This window comes from Phacochoerus africanus, chromosome 8 (assembly GCF_016906955.1).
Source record: "Phacochoerus africanus isolate WHEZ1 chromosome 8, ROS_Pafr_v1, whole genome shotgun sequence".
In the NCBI taxonomy this organism is placed as follows: Eukaryota; Metazoa; Chordata; class Mammalia; order Artiodactyla; family Suidae; genus Phacochoerus; species Phacochoerus africanus.
In genome coordinates this window covers 87,219,501-87,238,944 of record NC_062551.1, presented here as the reverse complement: position 1 = coordinate 87,238,944, position 19,444 = coordinate 87,219,501, and the positions used below count along the sequence as shown (strand labels likewise).

Genomic DNA, 19,444 nt, shown 5'->3' with positions numbered 1-19,444 from the left:
ACAGATGAGGAAATAGTGAAGTGTATATCATTCATTGATGATTCTGCTAAGTGTATGTTCGGTGTTGAGTAGGCAGGGCTTCTCAAGGAGTTCATTGTATTTAATTTAATTAATTAATTAATTTATTTTTTGTCTTTTTGCTGTTTCTTGGGCCGCTCCCCGGCATATGGAGGTTCCCAGGCTAGGGGTCCAATCGGAGCTGCAGCCACCAGCCTACGCCAGAGCCACAGCAACGCAGGATCTGAGCCACGTCTGCAAACCCACACGGCAACGCCAAATCGTTAACACACTGAGCAAGGGCAGGGACCGAACCCGAAACCTCATGGTTCCCAGTCAGATTCGTTAACCACTGCGCCACGACGGGAACAAGGAGTTCATTTTAGAATATTATTCTTAACATGATGCTTTTGCTTAATTTTGCATTTTCTCAATGTGATATATAGTTCTGAGTTTATCTCTTTTGATTTTGTAACTTCTGTGTGGTAAAACACCTTAATTTGCAAAATTATGATTCTAGTTAGAAGAAGATCCATGTGTTGCAGGCTACAAAAGAAAGTTCTGGGATCTGAGAAATGGAAAGAAAACTCAAGCTAGGTTATTTGTACAGATGCTATCCTTGGATGTGATGAAGTGAGGAATATGAGGTAGGTCAGATACTAAAGCGGTTGTCTCACTTTGCCTCTTTAGTAAAGGGAATGGAGGATACTTTTATGGGGAGGGGCGGCAGTAGAGAATGTCCTGGGTGGGTGTGAGATGGGCGACTGGCAAGGTGCCCAAAGAGAAAAAGAGAAATAGTTTTGTGAAACCAAAGGAGAGAAAATTAGTTAGTGGAAGGAAGTCATAGACATTTAGCAAAACTGAAGAAGAAATTAAATTAGTAAGTTGCTCTAGAAATTAACCTTAACTTACCACCATATTGAATTCTGGAGAAAGGGAGGTAGAGACAAGGAACTTGCAAAGATGGTTCTGTTCTGATGGGAGCATATTCTTTGATTATAATTTATTGCCAGGTTTTCTCCTTTATGATAGAAAAGGCTTCTTTGTTATTTGCCCAGGTAATTTCTTAACAACTATCTGTGTTTTCATTCTTTGATTTCTCTTGGTTCCTGAGCATCTTCTAATCATTAGTTTTGTTTGTTAGGAAGAATTTTGTTTGGAGAGTCTGCTATACCTGGTGTTGATGACCATACCAGGTATAGCTCCCATTATAAACGATGTTTCTGATTAGTTAGAAAAACACTTTTGTGAGAGTGACTTAATTTGTCTACTCAACTGTGGACAAGTGGTTTAAAATGAAGTTTCTGGACTAGCAAAGAAGACTTCGGAAATTGAGGCCCCGTTCTCAGTGGTTATCTACAGGAGGTATGTCACAGAGGTAGGTGAGGCAGAGAGAGACTCCCCCAGCAGAGGGAGAGTTAAAGAGAGGAGACCTGAGAGAGGGGGGGAGCCAGCATGTAGGATGTGGTAGGGGAGAGACTAATGGGTGGGAAGGTAGTATAGAAAGGGATGGGAATTGCTAATGAGTGCAGGATGGGCAAATTTTGAAGGGGGCAGGAGGAGACAGTGGAAAGCAAAGGCAAGAAGACCAAGAAAGCACACTCATCAAAGCCCATGACAGAAACTGAAGGCAGCACTATCTGGGGCTGGAAACTTCCTATGGCTGTCATGGAGGCAGCTTGGTGACATAGAAAGGACATTGCCCTTTATGGGATTCTCATTGTGGCGCAGTGGAAATGAATTTGACTAGGATCCATGAGGACGCAGATTCGATCTCTGGCCTTGCTCAGTGGGTTAAGGATCTGGCGTTGCCATGAGCTGTGGTGTAGGTCACAGACACGGCTCCAATCTGGTGTTGCTGTGGCTGTGGTGTAGGCCAGCAGCTGTAGCTTGGATTTGACTCCTAGCCTGGGAGCCTCCATATGCGGCGGGTGTGGCTCTAAAAAGACAAAAAAAAAAAAAGACAAAAAAGACATTGCCCTTTAAGGTGGAAAACCTAGATTTAGATCTTGGAAATGCCATTTAATCTCCCTACTTAACGATGGTTGGGGAAGAGGTATTTTTCTGAAGCTTAGTGTTGTGATCTCTTACACGTGAGTAATTACTGTGAGGTTGTCGTGATCTCTTACATGTGAGTAATTACTGTGAGGTTGTGATGATTATAGAAATAAGCATATTACATTGATTCTTCCTTCCCTTATCACTCACCCCCCCCCCCCATTTTTGTAGCTACTCCTATCTTTCTCTTGGGCAATACAAATAGAATTCCAACTTCCTTGGTTAAAACTATTTGTAGGTTTTTGGATTTTCAAGCATCTAGTTAAATGTATTGGTTAGATTCCACAGAAAGAAGTAGATGTGAAACTTTATGCATTTAATTTACATGCTTTGTAAATGTGAACTCTGGCCTGAAGGTTCAAAGTGGTTTTGTCTAACATTTGTAGAATTCTCAGCTAAGATCCTGTCCTTATATCCCACCCCTCCTTATTTTTCCACCTGTAGTTTAGGAACTTACTCAGTGTGATTACCTAAACAATGTAAACACCTTGCACTGTGGTCCTAGCTTGTTTCAAGGCGCTTTGGAATTGTTTCACCAAAATAATAAGCCTTATCTCTACGCCTTTGTTTGTTCTCGTATGACTGAAATTAACATCATTTTGTATTTTATCAATTTATACTTTTGGTAAGCATCCCAAGGCTGTTGTATCTTAGTGACAGAGTGTGTCATTTATAGCATAGTATCAGCTCTGGGTTTTGGAAATAATGTAATTAGGAGTTCCCATCGTTGCACAGTGGAAACGTATCCGACTAGGAACCTTGAGGTTGTGGGTTTGATCCCTGGCCTTGCTCAGTGGGTTAAGGATCCGGCATCGCCGTGAGCTGTGGTGTAGGTTGCAGATGCGGCTCTGATCCTGCGTTGCTGTGGCTGTGGCGTAGGCTGGCAGCTACAGCTTCAATTCGACCCCCAGCCTGGGAACCTCCATATGCTGCAGGTGCGGCCCTAAAAAGACAAAAATAAATAAATAAATAAATAAAAATAATGTAATTATTTTTAGTTCACTGTATATTAGTTCAGTCAAATTAAGATTGTTGGGTGACATACAGGTGGCATGTTAACAAAATTCTTAAATTGGTCTCCCTAGCTGTAATCTGGTTCATGTTTCATACTCTACCCTCTCCCTACCTGGCCTTAGTTTGACTGTCTTTGCCTTTACCCACTGCTAGAAATTGTACACATATTTTTGGAGGTGGTGATGTTTGGACTGAGAGGGTTTGAGAAAGTCCTACATCAGGCAATCTTTCTCAGGTAGGAGAATAACCTTTCTCTTTAATCTTGCCTCAGGCAGCATAGGTGGTTTGTTGCTTATAACTAAGAAGACCAATAGACTATTGGGCAACAAGGATTTTTGAATTATGACTGTTTTGAGTAATCTATTCTATACTCCATCCTAGCTCTTAAATATTAAGTGACTTTGGAGATTAATTAATTGAATTCTAGAAAGATTGTTATGATGTGGGTAGTATGTTTAATGTTAGGTGAAGTTTGAAGGGATTCTTGTGATATGTCTTTTTTCTTTTTCCTCCTGGTTTTGAGATTCTCTGAGCCCCCAGAGGTCTTCCAGTATGAAGAAATACTAGGGTACTTCTTTCTCTGGAAAAGGAAAGAAATGCTGTCTTGAATTAGATGAGTCCCCTAATTTGTTTTTTTTTTTTTTTTTTTTTTTCCGCTTTTTAGGGCTGCACCCATGGCATATGGAGGTTCCCAGGCTAGAGGTCTAACTGGAGCTACAGCCGCTGGCCTACACCACAGCCACAGCAACGCGGGATCCAAGCCACGTCTGCAACCTACACCACAGCTCCTGGCAACGCTGGATCCTTAACCCACTGAGTGAGGCCAGGGATTGAACCTGCAACCTCATGGTTACTAGTCAGATTCATTTCCGCTGCACCACAATGGGAACTCCTTTTTTTGGGGGTGGGAGCTAATTCATACTTAACCATTTATGGTTGGGGACAAGCACTGTGGTCTTTCACTCAGTAGAGAGGTTTAAGTTACGTAATCATCTACATGCATCATTGGTCTTCAATATGCTAGTCTTTACTTACTAAGTTAAAAATATGTGAAAAATAGCTACTGTAATTCTCGTGTGATGGATTTGCTTTTTCTCTTTCTGGATTATGTATTTTTTATGTTTTGGAAAGAAAAGGGAATGGGAGGGGAATAAAGCAGGGGTCATTGCTGAACCCTGATGGTTAAAGGTAAGTGAATCTTTAATCTCAGTTACTTGATTATTATTGTCTTTGTCAATATCTAAAAGTAAACATAAAGAGATTTTCAGTTGTGTTTAATGTATATGTAAAACTCCAAATGCTAACTTGCAACTTTTACCTCCTCTATTCTAAACAATAGGTACGTTCTATGGATGAACTGAATCATGATTTTCAAGCACTTGCTCTGGAGGGAAGAGCGATGGGAGAGGTAAGTGAACTGGTATGTCAGAAAAATAGGCCTGTTTTAAGGAAGGTTGGAGCTGTCTTTCATCAGTTGTGTCCGAATCTAGTCTCCAGAGTATGTGCTTGCTTTTCCTTGTTGCCATCCTCATGCTAGGAGTGGGATATTGCAGAATTTGCCAAAACAATCTCATTTTAAGAAGAATGTTAACTTTAGCCTAGTTTCTTAAAAACAAAACAAAGCAACCAAAATATGAGCACAAATCATTGATGTTATCTTAACCAGTTGTAAATTGAGGTGTTAGCATTTTATGGAATAATTTAGTTTTATATGCATCAAATGTCCTTACCTTTGCCTTATTTTTCAGTTGTTAGATTCTTTTGCAGTGAAAGGGAGTTATAGATTGGCTGCTAGTCAGAATATGTTGGTAACCTATAGAGCAGTGCCATTTTTGAGGAAGCTGTTTAGAGCTCCATGTGTAGAGGGAATTATTAGATGTTTAGTAAAATAATTCCAGAAGCTAGAGGTCTGAGTCAGCCATCCCTTACATTTGTAGAATTTAGAAACAAGAATTTTGGCTTTTGTAATGTTTAAAATTTGCAAAAATAAAATTTATTATCATCCATTAGATTGATAAGGAATATCGCCATAATTATGTAAGAAAGAGGAGTATAAGTAAAGAATAGCTGGTTTCTGGTGCTTCTAAATGTTGACAATAAGAGTGTATTGGTGATAGGTAGAACATACAGTTTGAATTAATTGCTAAAGATGTCACAGGTTCACAAACTGGGGACATTTGCTTGTGTGATTCTCTTGTTCTAGAGAGTAGCCTTAGGTTTTTTCTTCCATTTTATTTTTTGTATATCTAGTATTTAAAAGCTCTTCACATTTATTTAAATGTTTTAAAGGAAGGAGAATACCTATATTTTGGATTCTCTTTTTACCATTCATTAAATAACATTTGTTCTTTGATTTAGCCAATATTCTTTGATCCAGGCACTGTGCTAGGTTCTGAGGACTCAAAATTAAGATAATTTCTTTCCTGATTTATAGCAAATATTGATTGACAGCCACTATGGCTAGGCATTAGTTAATGTCTTTTGGTGTTTTGAGCCTAAGATTCTTGCTTCTTTGATTATAAGATTTTGTTTTTAACTTTTCTGGATCATCTTGTGATCAGAGTCCAGTGTCCTATCATCTTGGGTTCATGGGTTTTTGGCCTGTTCTTGTTTTTCCTCTAGAGCTTTAAGATTGGTAGGTGTCCTTATTTTTCCTATGCTTGCCTGATATTGAAACAGTGCACCTCACTAAACCCTGTATAGTTATTGAGTAAATGATTTCTCACTAAATTTGTGGAGCAAAGTTTGGACAGAAAGTTAATGGATGTGTCTCGTAAGTATAGATGGGGATATGCGTTCGTCTGCTTCCTCACTCCTGTGATTCTAACCTGGTCCATTCTACCAAAAACCGTTTTTTTTTTCCCTTTTTTTTCTTTTTAAAAATCTTTTTAAGGCCACACCCACGGCATATGGAGGTTCCTAGGCTAGGGGTCGAATTGGAGCTGCAGCTGCTGGCCTGTGCCATAGCCACAGACAGCAACGCAGGATCTGAGTTGTGTCTGCGACCTTCACCACAGCTCATGGCAATGCCAAATCCTTAACCCACTGAGCAAGGCCAGAGATCAAACCTGCATCCTCATGGATGCGTCCTCATATTGATTTCGCTGAGCCATGAGGGGAACTCCCTACTCTACTAAAAATCTAATCTAACTCTTTTAGAATCAGTTACACAAAAATAATTCCCTTTTACTGTTTTATTAGCAACATTTCATAATGTCTAAAGGGTTAACTTTAATTGTTGAATAGTGAACAGAAATGAATAGAGAGTGGATTTTATTTAAATTAACAACTTTGAGCAAAGCTATTTAAAAACCATTTTCTTCTTCCAGAAATGTCCCTCCCCCACCAAGGTCTCCAGACCACACCCTCATTTTTCTTAGGAATGTCATTTCTTGATGTTTGTATGTAATTCCCCAAACCTGGGTGTAGGCATATGTAAGTAATGAAACAAAGTAATACAGTGTCTCTCTTCTTTCTGTCCTCATTATTTACTGACAAATTAATAATAATTATCATTTGTTGGCCATTTATTAGGCGGATGCTAAGGAGTTTGCATGTTTTATCTTATCAATAACTCTTTCAGGACAGTTCTATTATCCAGATAAAGAAAAAGACTGAGAGAGATGAATTAAATTACCCAAGGTCACACATCTAGAAAATGATGGAGCTAGGACTGTGTCTGGTTTCCTCTCCAAAGCATGTGCCCTCAAAGTAAATGAAGCCAATACTTATAAAATAATTGATGGTAAATATCTCATTTTAGTAAGCTTTGTAACTATTGATATTTGGGGGAAGGATTTTAAACAAATGCTTAATACACTTCCCTCTGAAAATACAGATACTTAACTGAAGTTATTTTTTTGAAAAAATAACCCAGTGTCCAGGCACAAAGAGGACAGACTAAGTATGGAGTGAGGTATTGTACTTAAGGAACTCTTTCTTTAGCTAGTTGAGGAAGCAGTGAATAAACATGACAGCAGACAAGTTCCCTTCATGGCTCAGTGGTTAACGAACCTGACTAGGAACCATGAGGTTGCAGGTTCGATCCCTGGCCTCGCTCAGTGGGTTAAGGGTCCGGTGTTGCCGTGAGCTGTGGTGTAGGTCATAGATGTGGCTCGGATCTGGCATTGCTGTGGCTGTGGTGTAGGCGGGCGGCTACAGCTCTGATTCAACCCCTAGCCTGGGAACCTCCATATGCCCTGGGTGCAGCCCTTGTAAAAAGACAAAAAGACAAAAATAAATAAAAGAGAAGCCCTTTAAAACAAACAAACAAACAAACAAACAAACAAAAAAACAACAGCAGAAGGTGTGCACAGTTTTTCTGTGTGTGATTCAAGATTAGAGAAGGGAGTGATCGATATTGGCAGGCCTAGTTTGTGATTACTCGAATGGAGGAGGAGGTATAGGACTTGGAAAACGTCCTCTAGTTTAGTAGGATTCGTATAAGTGTAGGTTTGGAAAATTTTTGCAGGGATACAGGAAGATTGGCACAAAGGAGAAATGAAGAAAATAAGCTTTTATGATAAAATTATAAAGTGCAATTTCTAATTAGTTTAACTTCATTAAATTTCCTTCCCTTTAAAACATTAAAATATCTCTGAAAGGAGATGTGTGTAAATGTTGTCTTTACTCACATAAACAGTAAAATTTCAAGTAAATTGTATGGACTTTAAGGCCAGGCACAATATTTTTTGCTGCAATTATTTTATGTGTATTTGTGTGTATCTGTGTGCTTGTGTGAGAGTCCTCATTAGAGCACATAATACCATGTCGTTCAAGAATGCATGAATCTTTAGAATTCAAAGAGAATTGGCTCCATTGCAAGTAATTGACTTGAGTAAAGTTAGTGCTGGTTGGCTCTTGTTAACATTCTTTTTTCATCAGGGCCACTATTAGACTCTTGGAGTCACTTTGCAAGATGTAGAGCATTTCTTAGAAATCGTACTTGGAAGTGGTTACTTAAAATTTCACCTTCAAACCTTGTTATTGTCTGAAGTATAGTAGTTCTTAGCTGAAGGACACAGTACAGTTCTTCTGTTTGTGCCTCCTATTCTAAAAAGTCAACATACAGCAAGACAGGAAAATGTCTCAGGCTTAGGGCTACAAATTATTTTCAAATATTTCATCCTTTCTCCTTGCTAGCAAACCTTTCTATTCAACTTTAAATTCAGTCCTGAAAAGTTGAAAGGCACAGATTATTTCCTGTTGAGTATTCAAAGGTGTATCTTTATATTTGTAGTACTGAGGGAGGCTCATTGACCTGAGGTTGCTGGGCTTCCTACCTTGGTTGGTTTATAGTTTTGCATGACTTATTTACTCCACCTGTTCATGTCCTACAAAGGATGGATCTGCAAAGAGGGTAGTGGTTCTCATTTGAAAGTACTTGGAGAGCCTTTGACAGAAAAGGCACCTTATTTTGAATAATTTGGTTTTCTCACTTTAAAAAATAAGGACCTTTTTTCTTTTTAAGATTCCTCAATGTTTTACATGTAGTAACTTGACAGTGCTCAGAGATGTTAAAATAGTAGTGATTATTTCTGAAATAAATGGAATGTATTTAGATATTTGGCCCTTCATCTTTGTTTTAGAAAACGGAAGCATAGAAAAACTTACCTTTGTTAACAGACAAGTTTGTAAACCTGAGGAAGGAAATCTGGAAAGTGCTTCTGTATGTGGAGTAATAATGAACCCTACCACGTTCCCTGGAAGTAGAATAAGGAGATAGTTTAAAACGTAGCTGCAGGAGGTCCCATCATGGCACAGCGGAAACCAATCTGACTAGGAACCATGAAGTTGCAGGTTTGATCCTTGGCCTCACTTAGTGGGTTAAGGATCTGGCTTTGTTGTGAGCTGTGGTATAGGTCACAGATGTGGTTTGGATCTGGTGTTGCTGTGACTGTGGTGTAGACTGGCAGCTGTAGCTCTGATTGGACCCCACCCTGGGAACCTCCATATGCTGTCAAGTGTGGCCCCAAAAAGCAAAAAAAAAAAAAAAACCCCAAAAAAACCCACCAAAAAAATATAGCTGCAGATTCTCATTAGACATTACATAGGAATTCTGCCCATAAGTGTGAGATAGCAGAATGGCTTGTAGAGGAAGGAATTTGACAATGATTTGGAGAGTTCTTAATGCCGCAAAAGGTATAACCTGGTGGGATGGAGATTTCACTGGACAAGAACCCTGATACCACTGCTTCTGGCCTTGCCTCAGACATTCATCTTCTTTGGACTTAGCTTTTTCCCATCCATAAGATGGGAAAACACAGATGTTGGACTATGTAGTTTTTTTCCAGGACCCTTTTAAGTCTAAGATTCTTGGAGTTTGCCCTTATTTCTAGCTTTCAAAAGATATAAAGAAGGAATATATCTGCTTTTTCTAGGATATGCCAAAGGGTATCTAAAATATTCCTTTTCTGGGTGACTTTCCCCTTATAATGTAGAGGTTCTGTATCTTTTCTTTGGGTTCTCTTAAGTGCTTCATTCACTGTCTCAGCTGTATAAGGCACTGTGAAATATCTCTCCAGCAAGGCTTATAAGTTAGTGAATCTGAAATTGGGGCAAGTAGGAGCCTCATGTGGATACCAAATCTTTTAGATTCTTTTGTGTATCTTTCCACCATGGCATGATGGCTCATAGAATTGGAGGCCTTTGGGTAGCCTAAAATAGTTTTATGACCCAAAGGGGCTGCCTCCGTCGTACTCAGTTCCTTGCGGTTAGAGTCCCGGAAGAGTAACTTAATTGACTCCAAAATGGATTGAATTTTGGAAGGGTGATATACTGTCTGCCAGCAACATTGTGTAGCCTTTCTTGCAGAAGGGAAGAAAAGAAAATAAAGCCTGTTGGTGTATTGATATAAAAATATTTGACCAAACAGTGTAACACACTCCCCTCCACCAGTACAGCTTTTGAGTGTGCGTAGGAATCTTAACAGCTGCCTGGTTCCATTAACTTCGTATTAATACCATTTGGTTGTTAGACATTTTTGACATCTTGTTCATTAAAATGAAATGATTACTTAAGATGAGACATAGCTAACCAGGCCAAGTGACCTGGAGGAAGTTATTAACTTTCCTGTTTTAGGTTAATGACTGCTAAGAGGCTAAGTGACCTCTTTATGAATCTTGTTTCAGAAGTTCCTGGGACCTCATAATAGTTTGGGGATTAGGATTGGGCATTTTGAGGAAGAAGATAAGAAGGTGTCTTCTAACCCTGAGAATGTGGGTGCATCTGACATTTGGAACCTGGCACCCAGTTCTGTCCTGTCACTTTGAACCCCACTCATTCCATTATCTGCCTCTATCTAGCTCTGGGAAGAATAGAGAGACCTATCATTGTATATGCTGAGCTGTCTCAGAATGTTTGAATGTAGTAAAATATGCTTCTTTACAGCAGGAAATAGCTGATCCACATACTACTTAATATGTCTTCATTAAATTTCCCCCTTTTGGCCTCCTTCATCTAAAATATTGTCATTCTTTTCGTCTATATCAGTATGTTTTATTTGAAGGTAAGCTAACTGAATAACTAACTCTAATAATATATTTAATATTTTTCAAGATACTGTGGCATTGATTTCATTACCTGTGTGACTTTCCCAATAGATTTTTGAGAGATATTAGTACCAGTTTTACAGGAGGAAAATGAGTTCTAAGGTCAGGTGACTCCAGCTAAGATCTTAAGTTTCAAGATGTAGATTGACTTCAAGTTCTATTTTATTAGACTCAGAAATAATAATAGCTGCAGTCTGTTGAGCATATACGATTTTCCAGGTGCTGTGCTCAACATATACAGTATATATAATCTTCATAGTGGTCCTGCAATGTGATGATGCCCTTATACATACAGCAGATAGCATTTAGGGAGATCAATATGAACACAAGCCAGCTATTTAAACTAAGATGTCTATCACTCTAGATCCTCAGCTTTTCAGCTGTTCATCTCTGTGTCCAGAGCCTACCCATTCCTCAAAAATCCAGCTCAGTCATCAGCTCCTTTATAAAAGCTTTCCTGCTCTTACCAGCCAGAAGCTACAGAGGGGGATTCAAGTAGCAAGTTTATTTGTATCATTCTTATGGCCCTAATTTTATTTCATGTATAATGATGAAATAGCTAATAATGTACTTTGTAAACAGCTAATAATGTACTTTGTAAACAGTGGCTGCCTGGTATATTGTGTACCAGTAAATATTTTTTCTTAAATATGGATTCCTCTTTATTTTTTCTTTTACTTCAGAAGGTTCCCCTCACCCCCCGCCCCTACCCCAAGGGACCTCAGTTCAATTCCGTTAATACTGCCTGTATTCTCTATTTATATTGCTTTTCTCTCCTCAGGGAAGTGGGGGCGTGAAGTGAGGGGCAAGAGGAGCAGACAAAACTGAAAAGCATTTATTCAACCTTCCCTGCAGATTTTCACATTTTTGAGCTATTGAGTAATTATTTTACCAAGCGTACATAAGATGAATAGCATATCAGCAATGCTGTTATCATCCAAGTTGAATCTTATATAAAGGCATTTATTATAAAGGATCTTTTGTATAATGTAGTTGTAACCATAGGACACTTTTTTGGGACTGTCTGCTGGAGCATAGGAATATCGTCATTATTATATATGCACAGACATGATGGTGTTGAGAAAATTGCAGTTACTTCTGTTAACATTTCTTGTTCAAGCTTGTATTAATCTATGTTGTGTGTAATTCTTTCTTGTTTCCTGTTATTTTGCTGATGAGGAACCAGAACCACCACAATTAATTCATTGTCTCCAGTTAATCTAATGCATGCTGTGGTCCTCATTCTAGCAGAGTATGTAGAAGAAATAGTTTATTTTCTCTGTGGTGGTCTTGCCTAAATACATACAAACCTGTGAAATTTTCTACTCTTGGAACACATGAAAAGAGGGAACTTGTCCATATCTGGCATACTGAGACACTTGTCAGTTTAATAATTAAAAATACCCTGAGCCTGACTGGTTATATGAGTAGGTTAGAGGTTTTGGTCCCATCTTAAGGCAAAGGACCTTTTTTTTTTTTTTGCTTTTTAGGGCCACACTTGTGGCATATTGAGTTCCCAGGCTAGGCCACAGCCACAGCCACACAGGGTCTGAGCCGAGTCTGTGCCCTACACCACAGCTCATGGCAAGCTGGATCCTTAACCCACTGAGCGAGGCCAGGGATACAAACCTCATCTTCAGGGTTCGTTACTGCTGAGCCACAATGGGAACTCCCAAAGGACACTTTATCCTCTTTTAATTGAGCTGTTTGCTTTCTGCTTTGGGAATATCAGGGGGTAGGTCATGAAGCAATCTAGATGTTTCCATGGTTTTACTCATGAACTTTACCGATATCCTAAGTGATCTGGAGGTTTTTCTTTTGCACACAGGCTCTCAGGTACTATGCAGGGAATCATTTATATAACTATTAAGTCTAGTCCTAGTATAATTGTAATGTGGTTATGTAATAGGTAATTTTACTTAGATAAATACAAATGACATTATATGTAGGAAACATAAAGTAGCCCAGGTAATATAGTTTTCTGTTAATTTACATGCTTTTCCTATATCATGGAGAAAAGTCTGGTTCACCTTGGCCATGTCTTCATTTTCTGAACATAGTTTAGCTTACTGTCAGCCTATCAGGTTTTATGAAGAAAACCTTTTTTTTTTTAAATGAAAAATTTGATAGGCAAAAGAAATTTCTCTTGGCTCTGTTCCAGTAACTTGAAATAGGAAGGTATAAAGAAAACTTTACTTTCAGTAGATTCAGGAGGGGACGTGCAGTGGAGAAAGGATTAGTGTGGAGCTTGCCCCAGGTTAATTTACCACAAAATATTGTGGTGATTGAAGTGCTAACAGTATCTGAATTTTTCTGAAGGGCATGCTTTATGAAAGAACAACCAGTGTCTTTTGTGTTTCAGGGATGAAGTTGTTAACAGTGATTGTGTGGTAAAGAACACTGGGAAACTCTTGTGCTCTTTGAGGGCAGTGTACTTTTTTTTTTTTGTCTTTTTAGGACTGCACTCTTGGCATATGGAAGTTTCCAGGCTAGGGGGTGAATTGGAGCTGTAGCCACCAGCCTGCACACAGCCACACCAACTCAGGATCCAAGCCTCGTCTTCGACCTATACCACAGCTCACAGCAATGCCTGATCCTTAACCTTCTGAGTGAGGCCAGGGATCGAATGCTCAATCCTCATGGATACTAGCTGGGTTCCTTACCACTGAGTCATGGTGGGAACTCTAAAGTATGTTTTTAAGTTTAACAGCAGTCATCAGGTGAGGAACTAGCTATTTGCAATTCAGTCTAGTTTGTGGTTGTCCTAAAATTTAAGAGCTACCAAATTCTTCTTTTTTTTACCTGATTGCTCTTTTTGCTCTTAACTGTTCCCCAGCACCCCACACTGGAACTTCAGGACAACCTTAAAACTTTACCCATTGGACTTGTAAACTTGAACTTGCAACACCATGTTTTTACATACTTGGATCTTGTTTTCATGTAGCCTTTGCACTCAGCTGATTCTGTGGAGCAGATTCATGATCAAAAGAACTTCAGTGGTAGTCTGGCTTTATGTATTCATAGGGACTTCGTTCTCAATCATCATGATGGGCTGTGAAGCTTCACTTTTGAAATTAAATAACTTTAAAAGTGCTATGAAAGCTTAGAGAGGCATCTAAGCAAAAGTTTGTACCTTCAGCTCCCACTTCCACAGTCCCTTCTCTTAACATTGTATGCCTGAATTACTGCAGTGAACTCTCCTTGCAGCAAGTGGTCTCTCAGCATCCATTTGCTTTCTCTCGCTCCATTTTATGAGGAAATGTCAAATGAATCTTTTAAAATGAATCTTCATAATGTTACTCCCTGTTGTTGCTTGTTCCATTAGAGCCTAGCTCCTCAGTCTCACTGGCAGCTGGACTAGTTGTGCTTTTTCACCCTTTCCTTACTTCTCCTCTCGTTGATGCCCTGATTCCTTTCTTATTGATGGGCACCTGCCCTACTTGCTTTCATTTCACTTTTGCTCTTTCTCAAAAGTCCTTTCCACTGTCTTCTCACTCTGAACTACCCCTTCCTTTAAGGTGTTCCTTGACCATCCTGTCCCTGTGCAGTTCCTTTCTTCATCTGTAGTAGGTTGTTTGAAGTTTAATAACCTGTGCCACACTGTTAGTGTGTTTATTTTTTTTTTGTGGCCAAACCTGTGGCATGTGAAAGTTCCTGGGCCAGGGATTGAACTCCCACCACAGTTGCGACTTAGGCCACAACTGCGGCAACACAGGATCCTTAACCTGCTTTGCCATGCTGGAACATCTAGTGTGCTTATTTTAAAGTGCCTGTAACTGTCAGTTTGATTCCTGGTTTAATCTTTTTAATCTTAATTTTAAATTAAATTTAAATTTAATCTTTTGAATCTTAATATTTTCTTTCAGGGCAAAGACTGTCTTTTACTACTTTTGTTACTTCCAGTGGTGGCTTATTCAGGCATTTCAGGGTATGTTCAAGTAATAGTTTACTTTTTGACATTGGTAAAAGAACTTTTGTTTTTTCAGTAGTCAGAAAAGCAGTAGTGGTTTTCTAACTGTGGGAGAAAAGGTCAGGTCACCTCATTGGCCAGGCCTAAGTGATTTGTTTAACTTAATCCTTAGTGATGAAGTGTTACTACAGGACATTAGATACAAAGTTGTTTTTTTTTTTTTTTTGTCTTTTTGTCTTTTTGCATTTTCTAGGGCTGCTCCTGTGGCATATGGAGGTTCCCAGGCTAGGGGTCTAATCGGAGCTGTAGCCGCTGGCCTACGCCAGAGCCACAGCAACACGGGGTATGAGCCATGTCTGCGACCTACACCACAGCTCATGGCAACGCCAGATCCTTAACCCACTGAGCAAGGCCAGGGATTGAACCCGCAACCTCATGGTTCCTAGTCAGATTCGTTAACCACTACGCCACAACAGGAACTCCAGATACAACTATTAACAATGCTTATTATGGAGTTCCTGTTGTGGTTCAGCAGTAACGAGTCCCACTAATACCATGAAGATGCGGTTCGATCCCTGACCTCCCTTGGGGGTTAAGGATCCCACTCTGCTGTGAGCTGTGGTGTAGATCGAAGACTCAGCTTGGATCTGGTGTGGCTGTGGGTGTGATATAGGCCAGCAGGGGTCTTTGACCCCTAGCCTGGGAACTTCCATATGCTGTGGGTGCAATCCTAAAAAGGAAAAAAAAAAAAAAAAAGCTTATTATGAAAAGTGCTTAATAACTTTGGAAGATATTTTTTAAAAAAATTATAACTTTTATATACTGCAGTTATAAATTATGCAAAAAACTAAACTTTTCTTTAAGAGCAATATATTAGACTTCCTTCAAAAGAGATTTAGTTGAGAGATTATTAACAGGAAAATTTGTTTTCACTAATAATCATCTTGCTAGATAGGCTAAAAATTTTAGGCAGTAATTACTAGATTCAAGATTGTTATGCTGCCTATTAGTGAAATGTGAAAAAATTTAGCAAATGTTGATTTGTAGGCAGTATTTTGGTGATTTGAATAAAACGAAACAGGAAAAATGTTTAAACATTTAAAAATAATCTTTGGGAGTTCCTGTCATGGCGCAGTGGTTAACGAATCCGACTAGGAACCATGAGGTTGCGGGTTCGGTCCCTGCCCTTGCTCAGTGGGTTAACGATCTGGCGTTGCCATGAGCTGTGGTGTAGGTTGCAGACATGGCTCGGATCCCCCGTTGCTGTGGCTCTGGCGTAGGCCAGCAGCTACAGCTCCAATTGGACTCCTAGCCTGGGATGCCGTGGGAGCGGCCCAGGAAATAGCGGAAAGGACAAAAAAACAAACAAACAAAAAAAAACACCTTTACATGTTAATGTTGAGGAACTGATTAAAAAAATAATTCAGGACACTTAGTTGATATTTATATAAATGGAAAGTGAGAATTTAGGGAATCATGTTTCTTAAACTTTCTGGACAAGAAGGGGAAAACAAAAACTCTTCTATGTTTTTTTACATACTTAGTTATTTTTAATTTTTTTGCTTTTTCAGCTGAACTCGTGGTATATGGAAGTTCCTGGGCCAGGGATTGAATCTGAGCCACAGTTGCAAGCTATGTCACAGCTGTGGCAATGCCAGATCCTTAATCCAGTGTGCTAGGCTGAGAATTGAACCGGCAATAATACGGAGACAAGCCAGATCATTAACACGCTTGTTGCAGTGGGAACTCTCATACTTGGTTATTTTTAATTTAAAAAATAACTGGCTTGTGATTAAACCATTGAACATTCTCAGCATTCATTATTTAAATTACAGTTTTCAAAGTGGATTGGAGATTATTATCTGCTTGCTTAAAAATATTTGAAACCTGGTGTGAGCTCTCCTCCTTAAAATTCCCACTAACTTTTTTTTTTTTTTTTTTGGTCTTTTTGCCATTTCTTGGGCTGCTCCCTTAGGGCACATGGAGGTTCCCAGGCTAGGGGTCGAATTGGAGCTGTAGCCACCGGCCTACACCACAGCCATAGCAACATCAGATCTGAACCGTGTCTGCAACCTACACCACAGCTCACGGCAACGCCAGATCCTTAACCCTCTGAGCAAGGCCAAGGATTGAACCCGCAACCTCATGGTTCCTAGTTGGATTCGTTAACCACTGAGCCACGACGGAAACTCCAAATTCCCACTAACTTTTGTTACTTTGAAATTATTATATTAAAGTGAAATGTATCTGCTTAAGAGAAGATGCCTTTTGTTTGTAGTGAATTCTGTACCACCATAATCTCCATTTTTATTTATTAAAGATTCTAAATCATAATAAAAGTATATTTTATAAAAAACAGGTCATCCACAATCCCATTACACCAACAAGCACCTAGTTCATATTTTATTTTCTTTCCGGTCTTGATTCCAAAGGGAAGGGTGTGATGGGAAGCAGACTTTACATGTACAATTTTGTATTTTGTTTTTAAAATTAAATGTTACTTTATAAATATTGCATATGGTCATTGCTATTTTGGGTGAGCTTACACATTTAGTTTGCTCCTAACTTTTTTGCTCTTACACTCGGAATATAGAGCTTTCCCCTTTTGAATTATTTTAACATTCAGATAAAGTGTCAGGAGTGAACATGACTCTTGGTGTATATTTTGTCAGAACTCTTTCCGAAAGAATTGTCCTAACGGTGAATAGATGTATGCACCTTTTAAAAAAAAGGCCTAGTAAAGGATATTAATACTTTTATACTTAAACTGTTTCTTGTTAAATCTTTAGTAATAAGTATATGTGTAGTTTCTAGTATTTATTATGAACTCTCTCACTTGATTTCACAGTAACCCTCTGTGATGTGGAGGGCGAGGCAAATCCCCTAGGGCATTGACATTTTGAGAAGGGATTTCTGAAAGTTACAGTTTTCTTAATCAAGAATTTCAGACCAGAACATGTGACTATCATTGTTTACCAATAATACGTTATTTCAGTCAGGCTAAGATTCTTTCTCTGAGTTGATGTCAGATTCCTAAATGGAATGAAAATGGAATGAGAATATTTACCAAGAGATTAAAAAATTTAGAGGGAGGGGCTATATCTTACCAGCTAGTTAAAATACCAGGTATTTGACTCCGGCATTGGCTCCATTCCAATGAAACTAAGCTTGTTTTGTAAGTTTCCATTGCCCTGTGAGATGATCAAACCTGTACTTGCCTTTTGGTCTGTAGCATCTCTCTGAACAGTACTCCTTAGGAAGCCACATTTCTGCTCTGAGAGATAACCCTATGTAGCTTCTGTTGAGTGTGTAGGCAGTTTACTATTTTATTCGTCTTAACAGAGTGCTTATTGGAGTTTCCAGCAGAAAACTGCATTGATACTTCCGTGTGCAAGTATTAGTGGTGGTATAGTTAAACACATCCAAGCCTTAATAATCAGCTTGTCTCTTGGTTTCTGCAAAGCTGTAATCATGGCTCTTGCAGTATTTTGTTAGGGCTCTTAATTTTATGAGATTTACACTGAAGGAGGGTGAACAATATGCTCACACAGGCTAGCTGAATACACAGGAGCATTTCATTCGCTAAGCTATTAGTGATGTGAAGTCTATTGGTTAATATTCTGTTATTAAATTAATAGTAGCAGCTAGTTCTTGGATCAGTTACTGAGTTGTGCTATTTCTTTACATTTTATGTTATTAATGTTCACAGCAGTTCATTTAATATATAGGTGAGAAAACTGAGGCCTAGATGAGTTAAATTCACACAGTTGGGATTTGAAACCAAGGTTGTTGGTTTTGTTTTGTTTTTTCTTTTGTTTCGCACCTATGGCTTGTAGAAGTCCTAGACCAGGGGTCCAACCCAAGCCTCAGCAGTGTCATTGCCAGATCCTTAACCCACTGCGCCACCAGGAAACTTCCTGATTTTGTTTTTTAAAATGATTTCAGAGTAGTTATATGTACTTTACCACTGTATTACTTCTTAAAATAAGAAGCCTATGGCTTCTTGATGTTCTCAGGCCTTTATTTTATTGTCTCCACTTCTGTTTAAAGGGCTCTTAGTAGGGGTTAATGTGATGATTGATTGTGCAAGTGTGGCTTTGTGTATTGTCTTTTTTGTTGGATGATTAAATGAAAGGTGTTCCCAAACAAGATTTAGAGGTTTCCTAAGTGGGTAATGTTGCTCATAAACTAGCACTTGATTTCTACTTTGTTCTCCAGAAGTCTTGTGAATAAGCTTACGGTTTTCTTTGCTCTCTTAAGTCTTTTCTTTTACAGTCCTATGGTTCAAACAGGGATAAATAGTGTATGTGTTTTTCTCTCATAGACTGTGGAGAACAAGTACTATTGGTGGGGTGGTTAGGACTCCCATTTAATTTCCAATACAAGGAAGAGTTACAAGGTCTATTGCATTGCTATGGCAAATGGTAGGACCTCCCCAAGCCCTGATTCTGTTTGTTGGTTTTGAATGGGACTTTGATTACTAATTTAGAGACAGTTGGATTTTAGAACTGACCTATACTAACTAGAACCACAATGTATTAAAACCCAAAATGTATGTAATTAATTTATAAGGAGAAATAATAACTCAAGTAGACAGGATGAATGTGTTCAGTGATTAGCATATTTGGCTACAGGAGGAAGCAAAGTTCTCTTAAGAAGTTTACTTGGTAAGCAGAGTCTGAGCCAGGGAAGTTACTTTGATGTTTTTAGTGACTGCTGTAACAAGTTACTACCTAGCCTGATATATTCTGCTTTTATAAGGACAGATTTGTTTGTATATCACATGCCCTCTCCCTAAACATAACGTGCTGGATAAAACTGCTACCACTGACTCCTTGATCTATTTTGCTTTTGTTGGACCAATTCTTAATTCCCTTATCTACCTTTAGAATTGTCAAATCTTTTGATCCTTTTA

General features: G+C 38.8%; 1 protein-coding gene across 13 annotated transcripts in view; it reads left to right on the top strand.

Annotated features, from left to right (window-relative positions):
• Nucleotides 1-19,444, top strand: part of PUM1 (pumilio RNA binding family member 1) — a 139,750-nt gene that overhangs the window by 32,326 nt on the left and 87,980 nt on the right. For all 13 annotated transcript variants that reach the window (XM_047792965.1, XM_047792966.1, XM_047792975.1 and 10 more), the window contains one exon: nucleotides 4,409-4,477. In XM_047792965.1, the coding sequence (XP_047648921.1) occupies nucleotides 4,409-4,477 (69 nt within the window). The remainder of the gene's footprint in view (nucleotides 1-4,408; nucleotides 4,478-19,444) is intronic.